We start from the raw sequence: 16475 nt of genomic DNA on the forward strand, positions 1-16475 counted from the left end.
GTACGTCCTCACATGGACGCCGTACGACTGCCATCACGATCTTCCAAGAATTGCCCCGATCCGTCCCGACCACGTTCGCGCAGCAGTACGACGACTCACGATCATTGCCGATCTCTCACGAATTAACAAGACTCCGCCAAGACTGCCGTAAGCATGCAGTAAGCACCAGTAGGCGCCAGTACGACCTGTCACAAGACCGGGTATATATAGGCGATCCCCGGCGGCGAAATCATTTCATCTCCTGATTCCAAGCTGGTCACATCGATTCCAAGAAGAACAACGATGGCTGAAGGTCAAGAAAGGTTGCAGTTGCTGGTATCTGCTGTGTCAGTGGGATGTCAGGTGACAGGGGCAGCAGCTGGGTGTCCGGCACCTCGGTAGGGCTGGGCAGGACATCAGGCTCGAGCTCCAGGGCCGGCGGCTGGGTGCTGGTTTCCGGCTCCTCAGCTGGCAAGTTCTCACAGAACGGCGGCCGCGTGATTGTGCACGTCTTCCTGGATCCCCTCCCCCTCTTCCTGGCTGGCGGCATCATTGGAAGGCTTGGAGTTGATGATTTATATAAACGACATACAAAAATAACGTGAATTAGCGTCGTCTGAATTTTAAGATCGTAGTTAGGTCGGCGCGATTCTTGGCTGTTCTTATAGGGCAAGGACGGCCGCCGCGCAGTCGGGCTCGGACGGGTGGGCACGTGCATACTGCGGTCGTAGTGAGGTCGTAGTGCGGTCGTAGTGGGATCGGGGTGGATCGGGGCGGATCGGGGCGAAGACGTGTGGGCACGGGCTAGGACTTGTGGAGATCTTGCCGCGCACTTGGCGGATCGGGCTTTGTCGGCGCAGCGGTCATGGCGCGATCATACGGGAGTCGTGGCAGGGGTGTTTTGGTATGACTGTGGGAAAATTTACAGCCGATCTTGCCGAAAGGTCGTGTTGGTGCGGGGAATCGCCAGATCGGGGGTGATCGGGGCGATTCGTGGCCACTCAAATCCGGTATGACTGGGGCTTAAACGACATGGTGGTAGATGATCCTCAGGATTGATCTTAATCCTGTTCAAGTCATTTGGAATAATGCGGTTGTATTTGTGGCTTACTATGCTGTTTGTACACACCAGTGAATGCATTTAGCTTTGTCCTAAACTATCTCCTTGCTTCCTGGGCTGTAATACGGGTTCCCTTACAAGGACCTTTGATGCAGAAGGAGGCCATTAGGCCATCAAGCCTGCACAATGGTTGCCAACAAATGTTTGCTCGGTCCTTTTTAAATGTTGAGCACCAAGCAAGGAATAAGCACATACCATTTTAAAAGTCTTTGATATGACTCGACCAGGGTTGGGTTCGAACTTCACAGGTTCTATGTGCAGGCTCTATGGGCTGATGTTTGGGATGAACTTGTGATGAACCCAGGTGACTTCTCACACTCTCACAGATGCCATCAGCCCACGGGTCCTAAAATCCTGCTCTGCAGCTCTATCTTACCCTCTCTCTGTTCTCTTCACCCTCTCTTATGCTCAAGGTCATCTGCCATCAGCTTGGAAATCAGCCAACATTACCGCTTTACACAAAAAGGTGAAAAAAAACAGATCCTTGCAACTACAGACCAATCAGCCTGCTCCCAATAATCAGCAAGATCATGGAATCCATCGTCCCTTCTGATATCAAATCCTTCCTCTTCTCCAATGGCTTGATCTCAGATCGTCAATTTGGATTCAGACCAGGTCACTCTACTCTGGACATGCTGCTTCTGCTGTCTCAACAATGGATGGAGGTCCTCAATGTCAAACAGGAAATCGGAGCTGTCTCCCTTGACATATCTCGCGCTTTCTATACGGTCTGGCATCCCGCCCTGCTCACCAACCTCTCCTCCTATGGTATTCATGGAAACCTCCACACATGGCTTGCCGACAGCCTCTCTGGTCGCAGCCAACGTGTGGCCCTGAATGGAATTCTCTCATTTCCCCTTCCTGTTCAGGCTGGAGTTCCCCAAGGCAGTGGTCTGGGTCCTGTGCTTTTTCTGGTCTTCATTTATGATCTCTCCTGATGGCTTGGTCTTGAACATGTCTTTCAATCTCTCCGACTCTCTTGAAAACTCTCTTGCTGATGACTCTACTCTCTGCTGCTCCATTCCTCATCCCTCAGATCAGCCGTCTGCAGCCTCTTCACTCTCTGCAGACCTGGACAAAACCACAAACTGGTCAAACAAGTGGAACATGTCTTTCAATCTGGACAAATCTCACACTCTGACGATGTCTCTCCGAAAAGACCGACTGGACAACCCTCCCATCCACTTTCTGAATAATCCTCTCCAAGAAGTTCTGTCACTCAAGCTTTTGGGTCTCACTATCTGCCATGATCTTTCCTGGGAAAACCACATTTCCAAGCTGACCTCCAAAGCCAGTCGCCGACTGGGCATCCTCCATCGTGCGAAGTCCTTCCTTGGCACACCTGATCTCCTCACCACATACAAGGCTTTCATTCGCAGCTCAATGGAATACTGTTCTCACACCTAGCTCGGCTTCACGCTGTCGAAACCAAAGCTTTCACAATCATTGGTATCTCCCGCGATAAAGCTAACTCCGAGGGCTTTTCTCTCGCTCACCGCAGGCAAGTTGGTGGTCTTTCCGTCTTCTAGCGACTCCTCTCCTGCCTAGCTGCCCCTTTTCTGTCTGTGCTCATCCGCCAAATATTCTTTCAGGACGCACAAGACTCTCTGCTCACCATCACTCTTTCATTCCTCTTTTCTCCCGCCTCTGGAACAAACTCCCTCACTCTCTCCAATCCCACTCATCCCTCCAGGTCTTCAAAACAGCTTTTCACCACCATCTCTTATCTTCCCCCATCCAAACCTTGATCTTTTCTACCCCCGTTAAAATACCCCAAATCCACCTCTTTCAATCTCCAACTTATTTCCTGAAATTCCTAGTTGTGTCAATTTGTTTTATACCGTGTACACCTTCCCTCCCCTCCCCCCCACCACCACTGGTCCTCTCTCTTCCACAAATCTACCGACGTCCCTGTTCTCTACTGTTGTTGTGCTTGTATGTTTTCCTCTCTGTCCCCCTCTTGTCTCCCGCTCCCTTTATTTATTGTATGTTTTATGGGTCCGTGGTTGTTCTCATGTGTTAGCTCTTACACGAGCCTTGACTCTGTATACAAAAAAATAACAATACTAATTCAACACAGTGCGGATGTTTTAACCATTTCACCCCGAGTCTGGTTTTTAATGTGAACAATCGCTTCAAGGGTTCTGGCTTTCAGAAGGTCTCCATAAAGTGACATTTACGATCAATCGCTTCATTTGAGCTGCTACAAACGCCTCCCCTGATTTTATAGTTTGAAAGTCGCCCCACAATTCGACTTTGTATGTACTAGGGCATGCCCGTACTATATCTATATCTAAAATTATATCCCCCCCCTCTATTTACATGAAATGGTTTGGTCCAAAGCAAACGGCTTGCGAGTGGTGACAATCCCCCCCCTCTATTTACATGCAATGGTTTGGTCCAAAGCGAACGGCTTCCGGAGTTTGGTAAAGAAATCGCCATCGCGTGCACAAACGCGCAGGAAAGCGAATGAAACGCAAATTCGTTTTTATTAGTTGTAAAACATAGTTTAACGCCAACATAGTTTGCAAACGTGAAATAAATGAATACGCTCTCAAATGTGCCATCCGAGGCAGAGTGTGCCCGCCACGTTCGGCACACGCGATCGTTCGCTGCTCTCTGATTGGTTGAATCGTTTTTTGGACATAGCTCGGTAAGTAATTGTCCGATTAATATGAAACCTTGAAAAGGCACATCCTCGGGTCCCCAGCAATATACCTGGCAAGTTAAAAGTATATCGGACCCGTGGTTGTCGAGAAACAGCGGTCACAGACAAACGTACAGACAGACAGAGATTACTGGAATTATAGATAGATGAGGTACATGGTACCTTGATACTTACTGCCCATACACGTACACGTGAGTTCCTTGCAAGTGGAAGTCTTCATCTGTCGAATTCTGTATCTTTCAGATCGAAGTTCTACAAGTTAAAATCAAGTCTCTAAAGGAAGTGAAAGGCCACTTGAAGACGAAGAGGCCAGACAAGTGTGACTGCAGCAAGAGGTTGAGTAACACGGACAATTCATTTTCTCCTGATGAACCATAATACGGCATTTGGTACAAAGTGGTTTATATTATGGTGTTGCTCTCCACATTTGTGCAGTTATTCCAGCAAGAAAAGATCTCTTTCAAGACGGAAAGTCAAAACGATCCATCCCTTCAAGTAAGTTCTCGTTCAGGACTAAACTAGGTCACGAGGTTATTTCGCCCAATGGGTGTTTTGCTGTCCAGGTATCCAGATAATTGTCTCCTTTATCTGTGCTGGGTGGAGCACATCCGATCACACCTTGCCACGGTATCTCTACCCTACAGGGGGCAGAGCCGGGCTACGGTTAGTCCATGGTTGCAACAATACAGGCTTGAGAAGAGGCGGAAGAAGGTAAAGAAGACATTGAAAAAGATTAAAAGGGGAGGTGATTGCAAAGCTCCAGGAATCACATGCTTCACTCACACGAACGAGCACTGGCAGACACCACCATTTTGGACGCGTACGTATATAGCGCAGCGCAACACATCCGTAAGATCCGTGAACAAACACTGCAGTTTCACCACTGAACCCAGACCTGTTCTGACCTCCACATGCAACCTCAACACACGCATTCAGCACAACGAACCTGGTCATGGAACCTGCATATACACATTCAGCACATGCAACCTCAACACACGCATTCAGCACAACGAACCTGGTCATGGAACCTGCATATACACATTCAGCACATGCAACCTGAACATACACATTCAGCACATGCAACCTGGTCATGGAACCTGCACATACACGTTCAGCACATACAACCTGAACATACATACACATTCAGCACAACGAACCTGGTCATGGAACCTGCACATACACATTCAGCACATGCAACCTGAACACACGCATTTAGCACAACAAACCTGGTCATGGAAGGAACCTGCACATACACGTTCAGCACATACAACCTGAACATACACATTCAGCACAACGAACCTGGTCATGTAAGGAACCTGCACATACACATTCAGCACATGCAACCTGAACACACGCATTCAGCACAACGAACCTGGTCATGGAACCTGCATATACACGTTCAGCACATGCAACCCGAACACACGCATTCAGCACAACGAACCTGGTCATGGAACCTGCACATACACGTTCAGTACATACACATTCAGCACAAACACATTCAGCACATACAACCTGAACATACACATTCAGCACATACACATTCAGCACATAAAACCTGAACATACACATTCAGCACATACACATTCAGTACATACACATTCAGTACATACACATTCAGTACATACACATTCAGTACATACACATTCAGCACATACACATTCAGCACATACACATTCAGCACATACACATTCAGTACATACACATTCAGCACATACACATTCAGCACGTACAACCTGACCATACACATTCAGCACATACACATTCAGCACATACACATTCAGCACATACACATTCAACACGTACAACCTGACCATACACATTCAGCACATACACATTCAGCACGTACAACCTGAACATACACATTCAGCACATACACATTCAGCACATACATATTCAGCACATACACAGTCAGCACATACACATTCAGTACATACACATTCAGCACATACAACCTGAACATACACATTCAGCACATACACATTCAGCACATACAACCTGAACATACACATTCAGCACATACACATTCAGCACATACACATTCAGCACATACACATTCAGTACATACACATTCAGCACATACAACCTGAACATACACATTCAGCACATACACATTCAGTACATACACATTCAGCACATACAACCTGAACATACACATTCAGCACATACACATTCAGCACATACAACCTGAACATACACATTCAGCACATACACATTCAGCACATACAACCTGAACATACACATTCAGCACGTACAACCTGAACATACACATTCAGCACATACACATTCAGCACATACACATTCAGCACGTACAACCTGAACATACACATTCAGCACATACACATTCAGCACATACAACCTGAACATACACATTCAGCACATACACATTCAGCACATACAACCTGAACATACACATTCAGCACATACACATTCAGCACATACAACCTGAACATACACATTCAGCACATACACATTCAGCACGTACAACTTGAACATACACATTCAGCACATACACATTCAGCACGTACAACCTGAACATACACATTCAGCACATACGCATTCAGCACGTACAACCTGAACATACACATTCAGCACATACACATTCAGCAAATACGCATTCAGCACATACACATTCAGCACATACACATTCAGCACATACACATTCAGCACATACACATTCAGCACATACACATTCAGCACATACACATTCAGCACATACACATTCAGCACATACACATTCAGCACATACACATTCAGCACATACACATTCAGCATATACACATTCAGCATATACACATTCAGCATATACACATTCAGCACATACACATTCAGCACATACACATTCAGCACATATAAAACCTGCACATATATGAGTACATTGAGCCTGATGTTGTCTTAGCGGTTAGGGTGCCGGCTTGGGATCCTGGGTTCGAATCCTGGTCGATCACTGAATTAACACCAGGGGGGTTGACTCAGCCTGTCATCCTTCCGAGGTCGGCAAATTGAGTACCAATTCCCTATGTGTCGCAAGAGGCGACCAACAGGGTTGGTGGCAGGAAGGGCATCCGGCCGTAAAACATTCCTTCAAAAAGGAGACCATGGTGCCCGAAAAAGGCCAACCCTTGCTCTGCGGGGAAAAATGGTCTCTAAAGGTGGTTCTGTATGTATATCTATATATATATATATATACACGAGTGCATTCAACATATTGAACCTGCACATATATTCCTGTGCGTGCACATTCTTACCAACAATACAAAGCACCAGGTCCTTCATAAACGTGTATTTGAGGGCTGTCGCACAATCCATCACCGAACCTGCACTTACTGTGTGCACGGATGGTGCCATATTACACCTGTATCAGTGACGCCATATTAGAAATGGAATCAACCGTTACAATTTGATGGCTTTGTATACCTCCTGACTGTCACAATACGTTTGGTTATCATAGTGTATATAAGATTACTTAATGGAGGTTCTTAAATTAAAATCCAGCATGACCACTGAAATGAAGAGGTCTTTTTTGAGGAAACGAGAGCAAAGTGAATTGCACCTGTTCAGAAGTACGATGCATCTTTAAATTGTTGTTGTTGTTTGTTTTGGTGGTTTTTTTTTGTTTTTATTTTTATTATTTCTTTTGGCTGGCATGTGGAAACGGCTTGCAATCGAATATTCTCTTCCCCCCCAAGCTTTCCTATGTCGGCGCACCTTGTGCAGCAATCCTAGCGTTGAAAAGGTGTTCTCGTGAAGTATTTAGTGGGTTTGTAGGTGAGTCCAACCTGTAAAGTTTGGAATGGTAGGCACACTGCATGAAACAAGTTGTAAAAGCAAGGTCGGTTTGTTTTCACTGCAAGTTTAAGATCATGGACGAGTGAACGATGCCACAACAGGTGAGCCTGCAGGTTTCTGCCAAACAATTTGATTTTATACATCAGCTAAACCTCCATCATTTCCCATCAGTAATATGGTTGATGAAATAAGTTTTGCTTGAGACTTCCTGGCGTTAATTCAGCGATTGACCGGGATTGGAACCCAGGATTCTAGGATCCCAAGCCCGCACCCTAACCGCTAAGCCAACACCAGGCTCAATGTACTCATATATATGCAGTTTATATATGCTGAATGTGTATATGCTTAATGTGTATATGCTGAATGTGTATATGCTTAATGTGTATATGCTGAATGTGTATATGCTTAATGTGTATATGTTTAATGTGTATATGCTTAATGTGTATATGCTTAATGTATATATGCTGAATGTGTATATGCTTAATGTGTATATGCTGAATGTGTATATGCTTAATGTGTATATGCTTAATGTGTATATGCTGAATGTGTATATGCTTAATGTGTATATGCTTCATGTGTATATGCTTAATGTATATATGCTGAATGTGTATATGCTTAATGTGTATATGCTTAATGTGTATATGCTTCATGTGTATATGCTTAATGTGTATATGCTGAATGTGTATATGCTTAATGTGTATATGCTTAATGTGTATATGCTTAATGTATATATGCTGAATGTGTATATGCTTAATGTGTATATGCTTAATGTGTATATGCTTCATGTGTATATGCTTAATGTGTATATGCTGAATGTGTATATGCTGAATGTGTATATGCTGAATGTGTATATGCTTAATGTGTATATGCTTCATGTGTATATGCTTAATGTGTATATGCTGAATGTGTATATGCTGAATGTGTATATGCTGAATGTGTATATGCTGAATGTGTATATGCTTCATGTGTATGTGCTTTATTCTCACTCACTGTCTGTTTTTTTTTTTGTGTAGTGGGAACATTCTGTGCATGCACGAGTGCCAGCAACAGCACATACTGGTGCGCGCGTACCTTGAACACAACGCACAACACCCTGTTCTGCGAGTTTGCCACCAGCACTATCGAGTACTACGACCTCGATGTTGATCCATTCCAGGTGTGTGTGATCGAATTTGTAAAGGTAGCCAGAAGGCTCGCTTCTTGTCCGCCTGCCGTCCTTTTATTGCTGCTTTTATGACCGACCTCCTCCTCCCCTCAAAAACCCCACTTGCTGATAAACTCTCACGATGCACACGCACATGTGGTTCCCACGGGACTTTGTTTTTAAAACTCCTTCCCCTCCCTCGCACCGTGTCCCTCCTGAAGCTGCGGAACACGGCATCTCTGCTGCCGACATACTTGACGGATTGGTATATGGCTGAGCTTCAGGCCTTGCGCAGTTGCAAGGGACACAAACAATGCAACCCTTCAGGCAGACCAGCTACTACTGCAGGTATGTAAGGCTATGCCAATAACACCAGATAACTAAATTGTTGAACATCAGGACACCTAGTTGGAAACCATAGGTGAGATCTATTATTATTAATATTCTTTTTAATTAAGCCATTCATTCCTCCTAAAGAGATCCCAATGGCAAGATGATACGATGTGGTGGTAGATTGTCAATAATAATGAATTACCCTGCGCTCACGAGGAGAGAAAAGCAGGGTTAGGCAGTCGGGTGCGTACGTACGTGTGGCGTGCGTGTCTGCATTTAAAAAATTCATTTTCTCGGCAATTTTACCATACTAGTGCCCCGGGCTGTAGGATTTTAAAATTCATAATTATGACGTCATAGGTCACGTGGTTACGGGTGCCATCTTGAAAAAAACTTCGCTCTATATCTCTGAAGCCGCTCCATGGAAAGAAAATTTAAACATGGCTCATTGTAAAGTACTCCACCTGGGAAGTAAGATATGTTCATGATTATGTCATCTGTGCCTTTGTTATGACGTCATAATTTGACAAGTACAACGCTTGATCTGATCAGTATGAATTTTTATTTCTCTACAAATGTTGGTCTGATGGACACGAAATTTTCACCATTGGAGCGCCTCCACCTGTATATTTTTTTAATGATAATTATGACGTCATAGGTCACATGGTATAGGTGCCATCTTGGAAAAACTGAACAGTTGCACCTCTTTCTCTGAAACCGCTCCATGGAAAAAAATTGAACCATGGCTCATTGTAAAGAACTCCACATGGGGAATAAGTGTTGTTAATGATGACGTCATTGGTTCATATCATTGGTTTAATTATGACGTCATAATTCGACAGGGACTATGCTTAATCTGATCAGTTTGAAATTTCTTGACCATGATCAACGCAACAATTATATTAGAGAATGTAAACGTTTGATGTCATCGCTCACGTCGTCTGGCAGTCATATTGGATCAAATAAATAAAAAAAACAGAAGAGTTGGTTCTCACCAAGTTGACTGTGCAGGGTAAGTATTCTATGAATACTATCTAGTTTATCATGAAACTGTCACGAATAAACCTGCTGCATCTGTTGTAGTTTTAGTAGTACAGGTGGACAAAGTGCACCATGCTCGCCTCTCACTTTTATGGCATCGATCGCTTAGCGATAAAGAAGAGTCCATTATTTGCTTTTTATTATTTACACAGTATTACTCTATTACTCGTCCTTTATAATCTGCTTTTTATTATTTACACAGTATTACTCTATTACTCGTCCTTTATTATCTGCTTTTTATTATTTACACAGTATTACTCTATTACTCGTCCTTTATTATCTGCTTTTTATTATTTACACAGTATTACTCTATTACTCGTCCTTTATTATCTGCTTTTTATTATTTACACAGTATTACTCTATTACTCGTCCTTTATTATCTGCTTTTTATTATTTACACAGTATTACTCTATTACTCGTCCTTTATTATCTGCTTTTTATTATTTACACAGTATTACTCTATTACTCGTCCTTTATTATCTGCTTTTTATTATTTACACAGTATTACTCTATTACTCGTCCTTTATTATCTGCTTTTTATTATTTACACAGTATTACTCTATTACTCGTCCTTTATTATCTGCTTTTTATTATTTACACAGTATTACTCTATTACTCGTCCTTTATTATCTGCTTTTTATTATTTACACAGTATTACTCTATTACTCGTCCTTTATTATCTGCTTTTTATTATTTACACAGTATTACTCTATTACTCGTCCTTTATTATCTGCTTTTTATTATTTACACAGTATTACTCTATTACTCGTCCTTTATTATCTGCTTTTTATTATTTACACAGTATTACTCTATTACTCGTCCTTTATTATCTGCTTTTTATTATTTACACAGTATTACTCTATTACTCGTCCTTTATTATCTGCTTTTTATTATTTACACAGTATTACTCTATTACTCGTCCTTTATTATCTGCTTTTTATTATTTACACAGTATTACTCTATTACTCGTCCTTTATTATCTGCTTTTTATTATTTACACAGTATTACTCTATTACTCGTCCTTTATTATCTGCTTTTTATTATTTACACAGTATTACTCTATTACTCGTCCTTTATTATCTGCTTTTTATTATTTACACAGTATTACTCTATTACTCGTCCTTTATTATCTGCTTTTTATTATTTACACAGTATTACTCTATTACTCGTCCTTTATTATCTGCTTTTTATTATTTACACAGTATTACTCTATTACTCGTCCTTTATTATCTGCTTTTTATTATTTACACAGTATTACTCTATTACTCGTCCTTTATTATCTGCTTTTTATTATTTACACAGTATTACTCTATTACTCGTCCTTTATTATCTGCTTTTTATTTTTCTAATGTGTCTTTGTTTTTATTTCTAACGTATGAACTTGTAAGCGTAACAAACAGAACACACACATATATATGCTCGGAATGCCATCCGCTAATCCGATGCAAATTAACTATGATGGAGTGTATGCAGTCACGTATTGACCTGCACAAGGACTAGATACCAACATCGTTGAGGTTATGTGACCAGTGACAAGGGTGGGCAAAAAAATCCGCCATATTCGCGTTACATAATACATAGACGGGCCAAAAACAAAAATTCCCTTTTATCCCATCCCAACACCTCTCTCCTTGCTCTCCTTCCAGTATTTATACAAACAAAGGTCTCTTTTTAAACGATACCCTAATTTCAAACTATGAGGCCGAGGCAACAAAATTGTAGATCCATGGCCTGCGCTGTATTAACTTCCAAGGAAGCTTCACATTCCTGGAGCACACATGGCATCAAAATGTAGTCTCGGTTGGGATTCTGTGGTTATTCGCCGCAACAGTTTGCTTGTGCATGGTTTATGTTAAGTACGCAGATGGCCTCTTCCCTCATCGAGGAGCATGGTGGCATGGTCGAAACACACACCGGTGATGTCACACACATCGTTACATAAATTGGCTTTTTAACCATATTTTAACCCTAATGTGTGTTACTGCACACTGGTCTATTTTCCCACACCAGCAACGAACACCCACACATTAGCACGACGTGACTCTAGCTGCGAGGCTCGATTGTGAAACTAAGTGTCAGACAAAACTTTTGCCATTGTATTTAGCATCCTTAGGATTTGTACCTGTATTGTTTCACATGGCTGGTGTTGGGCTAGCGTTGGGCTAGCGGCTAGGGTGTTGGGCTAGTGGCTAGGGTGTTGGGCTAGCGGCTAGGGTGTTGGGCTAGCGGCTAGGGTGCCAGCTTAGGATCCTAGGATCCTGGGTTCGAATCCCGGTCGATCGCTGAATTAACGCCAGGGGGGTTGACTCAGCCTGTCATCCTTCCGAGGTCGGCAAATTGAGTACCAGTTCACTGGTACTCTGTTTGTCGTAAAAGGCGACAAAAAGGGTTGGTGGCAGGAAGGGCATCCGGCCGTAAAACATTGCTTAAAAAAAAAGGGGACCAACAAAAACAACAACAACCACGGTGCCCGAAAAAGGCCAACCCCCGCTTTGCGGGGAAAAATGGCCTCTAAAGGTGTTTTTTTTGTTTTGTTTGTTTTTTCACATGGCGGTTGGCATACCTCAATCAGTCATGTTTATTTCAACCATTGTATTCTACCCGTTTGCCAACGAAGATCGATGCTAACCTTGACGAGGAAGATTAGTTCCTCATTTGGTTATAATTCCATTTTTGACACCATTTTCTGAGAGTGACGTCACTCTAGTCATCTGGCATTTTAACACTTGGTGAGCCTATTGGTAAGTTTGTCGAAAAATGTCTTTCCATTGATGATTTGTGCCCTTCGCAATGCCATGTAAAAGTTATCAATGCCTCCTAATGTCCTTGCCCTGCGTGTGATTTGCATACCAGCTCCTACATAACCGCTAAGAAAGTTTGTTCTTTGCCTTTAAGTCCTTCAGTACCAGTTTTATTTATTTATTTATTGAAATTTTAGATGAAAGAGGAGGCCATTTGACTCATCATGCCGATGGCATATCAACACCACATAAGTCCAATCTATCATGTTATCTACATTTCACAGGGGAGGAGGTGGATGTGGTTTAAGAGGGGGAGGTGGTTTAGGAGGGGTGTTTGAGGAGGTGGGGTGGTTGAAGAGGAGGTAGCTGAGGAAGAGGAGGTGGGTTGGTTTAGGAGTTGGAATGGTTGAGGAGGAAGAGGTTTGTCGATATGGTTTTGGCAAAAGAGTAACATTACCAAATGTTCGATTTTCATTTTGTTGCGGTTGTTTTGGAGAATATGAATCGGCTTAACCTGTGCAGGTGTAACTGATATTCCTCCAAAATAATATGTGTTGCCCTTTATCCCCTGTCATCACGCTCTTCCATTTTCCTCAATCTTGTGTACAAAAACTGATCTTCCTATCATGAGAAGATCATTTTTGTGCACACGGTCTGTTGCTCTCACATCGCTGACAGGTCGGTGGTCTCTCTGTTTTCTACTGTCTAGTCTACATTGCTCCATTGGCTCAGTCCTCCGACCCTCTCCAGCAAATCCAGGATGCACACGTCTTTCCAGTAACCTCTTGCTGGTTAAACATCAATAATCCAGGATGACTGCACACCTCAACTCTCTCATTCCTTGCTTATCCCCTCTATGGAACCGCCTTCTGTTCTGTCTCACTTTCCCCTCCAGAGCTTCATGCAGGCAGTCCACCACCACCACCACCATTTATATTACTCCCATTAACCCCTCCTAACTCAACCATTTTACTTGCTATTTTCAGTGTTTCCAACCCCCCTACTTCTCCTCCTTTCCTTCATTCCCTTGATGTTTGTCCCATATAGTCAGTTCTCGTCCTTGCTCTTCCATGAGCCTCGCTCCTTTAAGGAAAAATAAATAAGTAAACGTAACTGGTTGAGACCCTGTGCTCGATCAACGCGAGTCCGTGTTACTGTGTTCTTGTTCGTGCATTTACAGAGTACCCCAAACCAACAGGAGAGGAGCTGGGAAGCGGCTGGACGAAGAGTCGTTGAACACAGGAGCCTCCCAGACCGAGGTTAAAGAGACTTTTGCAGCCATTCCAGCAGCTGTTCACTCATAACCCCCTTCACCCTAAACCCAGGGGCCCCTCAATGTGTGAAAACGTGGCCATTTGGTTCGGATTGGTGGGAGAATGGCTAGATTTGATCTTGCAGATGCCCGCTGACATGTCCCTGCTTCATTCCGATGTGAATTCCTCTCTCGTTCCTTTTGAAGTGTTGTTCACGTCGTTTTTTTCCGGGTACCTAACACAAAAAACACCGTGACCTGTACAAGTACTGTTGCTTCAACGCAACATTATTTTCATGTGTTTGAATTGCCCATACTTGCACAGTTTTTTTTATTTTTTATTCCATCGAGATACTTGTGCTGCTCTTGTGTTAGCAATTTTCACTAAACTGTCCATTGTCGATGCATTACCGAGCACAGGGCAGCCAGTGGGTCATGGTGGACGCATGTTTAAATGGGCGTTCAGTCGCTTGAGCTGGACCTCATGGACCTTTCCATGGAAAAGTTTTATACCGGTTTAATGCGACTAAGTGTAAATTATATTTTTTTGAGGAACGTAACGAATGCTCGGCCATCGACGGTCACTCCCGGTCCTATGTGCCGTGAGCCCACGTCCTCAACCATGGCCTTATTTAATTCCCGGATTGTCTTAGTTTATTTTATAATTTTTTTAACCTGTGTTCCAGAGACTTTGTGGAATCGTTCGATCATACGAATTCGGTACCTCGCTTTCTCCAAAGCCAAGGCTGTCCATCGCCACAGAAGTCAGAGTGGCCGCTCGTTACAGGGTTTCTTACGTTTGAATGTCCACAACAGAAAATTATGTGAAGGAAAAAAATAGATAAAACACCCAATAGTTTTGATAACCACCAGTGTGAACTTCTGCATATTATGGACTAGTCGTTAAGGAATTTGGAAGAGCGCGTGTTCCGGAGCGTTTCCCATTCCAGTGACTGCAAACCGCCGAGACTCGAAGACCCTTTGTGAAGTACTCTTAATAGGGACGTGAGGCCAAGTTACTGCTTCTTTGCTACAATTTGCAGCTTTGGTGATCTTTATACAATAATATAACCTTTTCATTCCTCCAACATTGCAACCCTGACATCATGTAAACTCATGCAATAATTATCATGCCACCTGTTATGGATCAAGGAAATAAAGTTTTGACGTACTCGACGAAACATAATCCTACACTTTAGGTTCTCTTTCCTATTGCCCTGTTTTGATTGCTTATCCCAATATCCGTATCGGGGCAACCACGGCCGTGTCAAGAACGTTTCCATCGTTGAGAAGGAATCCCAGACAGGTCTGCTTACATAGCACCATCGCAAGGAGATGCTGAATGAATTTGGCATTTTGCCATTGGCACACAATGGCATACTCATTTCAAAAAGCGCTTTTTGTATATTTTTGACGTGTACAAGCAAATATTAGATGAGAGACAACCGATACACAGGACTGTCGGTGTGCTCATTGAGTGAGTGTCTTCACTGCGAAGCACCAGGGTGACGGACGGTGTACAGTCGGGTCGGAAATCGAAACTAGAGGCGAGGGCACCACCTCCGAGCTATATCGAGTTTACGGACATGTGTTTAATTAAATAATTACAATGTGCTTCTGAAATAAAAAGGTTGACAGGAGAATCTCATGAAGGTTGTTTGGTTCTTCATGCGCTTGTGCTCTCTGATCACCTCTCGACCATCTGCACCTTCCCCAGCAGGCTCTGCACGTGTGAATGGAGGGAGGGGTGTGTGCACATTCCTGCCTTTGGGTGCCAACTGCTTGGACCGTGTGTGTGTGTGTGTGTGTGTGTGTGTGTGTGTGTGTGTGTGTGTCTCTCGACACGAAGGAGACTGTTTGTTCACCAATCCCTCACCCAGGGTGATGCTCTGAGCTCTATCAGAACCCGTGGGAAAGTCTAGTGTCAATAATGAGGGTCGACCACGATTATGCTGTGGGTGCCCGGTTTGTCCACAAGTAAATGCTTTTTCCTTTTTCAAAGCCATCCTTCAACTCAGTTATGTATCCGGCTTTTGACACATAATGTTGCAAGATGTTTAATATACATGCTTTCGTCTGTTTCTCCCGGTTGTTTGCACTCAGGCTATCATCCCACTTGGCGTATTGGATCATGGCCTGTGTGTGGGAAGAGGACATTCAGGAGAAGTCTCCATGGCACGGCTTGTCCCTCTATGGCATGTCTGTCTAAAGACTTACCGCTCCGTGATATGTTCCTTCATGAGATGTACCTTCATGGCATGGCGTGTCCATCTATTTCCTGTTCCTCCTTCATACGTCACTCCTTGGGACGTCCCTCCATGGCATGGCACGTTCCTGAGTGGCATGTTCCTCCATGGCACGTTCCTCCAGTGCATGTATCCCCCCATGGGATGTTCCTCCAGTGCATGTAT

General features: G+C 43.4%; 1 protein-coding gene and 1 long non-coding RNA gene across 10 annotated transcripts in view; one reads left to right on the top strand and one right to left on the bottom strand.

The window, feature by feature from the left end:
• Positions 1-15712, top strand: part of LOC144894280 (extracellular sulfatase Sulf-1-like) — a 101979-nt gene extending 86267 nt beyond the window's left edge. For 7 of the 8 annotated variants that reach the window (XR_013624968.1, XR_013624969.1, XM_078786688.1 and 4 more), the window contains 6 exons: positions 4011-4102; positions 4203-4262; positions 4412-4587; positions 8567-8709; positions 8919-9045; positions 13993-15712. Coding sequence is in view for 5 of the 8 variants with exons in the window: in XM_078786688.1 (XP_078642814.1) it covers positions 4011-4102; positions 4203-4262; positions 4412-4587; positions 8567-8709; positions 8919-9045; positions 13993-14048 (654 nt within the window). In the remaining 3 variants the exon portion in view is untranslated. The remainder of the gene's footprint in view (positions 1-4010; positions 4103-4202; positions 4263-4411; positions 4588-8566; positions 8710-8918; positions 9046-13992) is intronic. The other variant, XR_013624967.1, reaches the window with a different exon arrangement.
• On the bottom strand, positions 4762-5256 carry LOC144894282 (uncharacterized). Of its 2 annotated transcripts, none has more exons than XR_013624975.1 (3): positions 5140-5256; positions 5011-5066; positions 4762-4864 (listed from the first exon to the last, which is right to left on the bottom strand). It is a non-coding gene; the product is annotated as an uncharacterized LOC144894282 (long non-coding RNA). The 2 variants fall into 2 exon arrangements; XR_013624974.1 differs by lacking the exon at positions 4762-4864 and adding an exon at positions 4904-4937.
• Positions 15713-16475: the final 763 nt, after the last annotated feature.

The sequence above is a fragment of the Myxine glutinosa genome, chromosome 11 (assembly GCF_964187855.1).
Source record: "Myxine glutinosa chromosome 11, kmMyxGlut1.1, whole genome shotgun sequence".
In the NCBI taxonomy this organism is placed as follows: Eukaryota; Metazoa; Chordata; class Myxini; order Myxiniformes; family Myxinidae; genus Myxine; species Myxine glutinosa.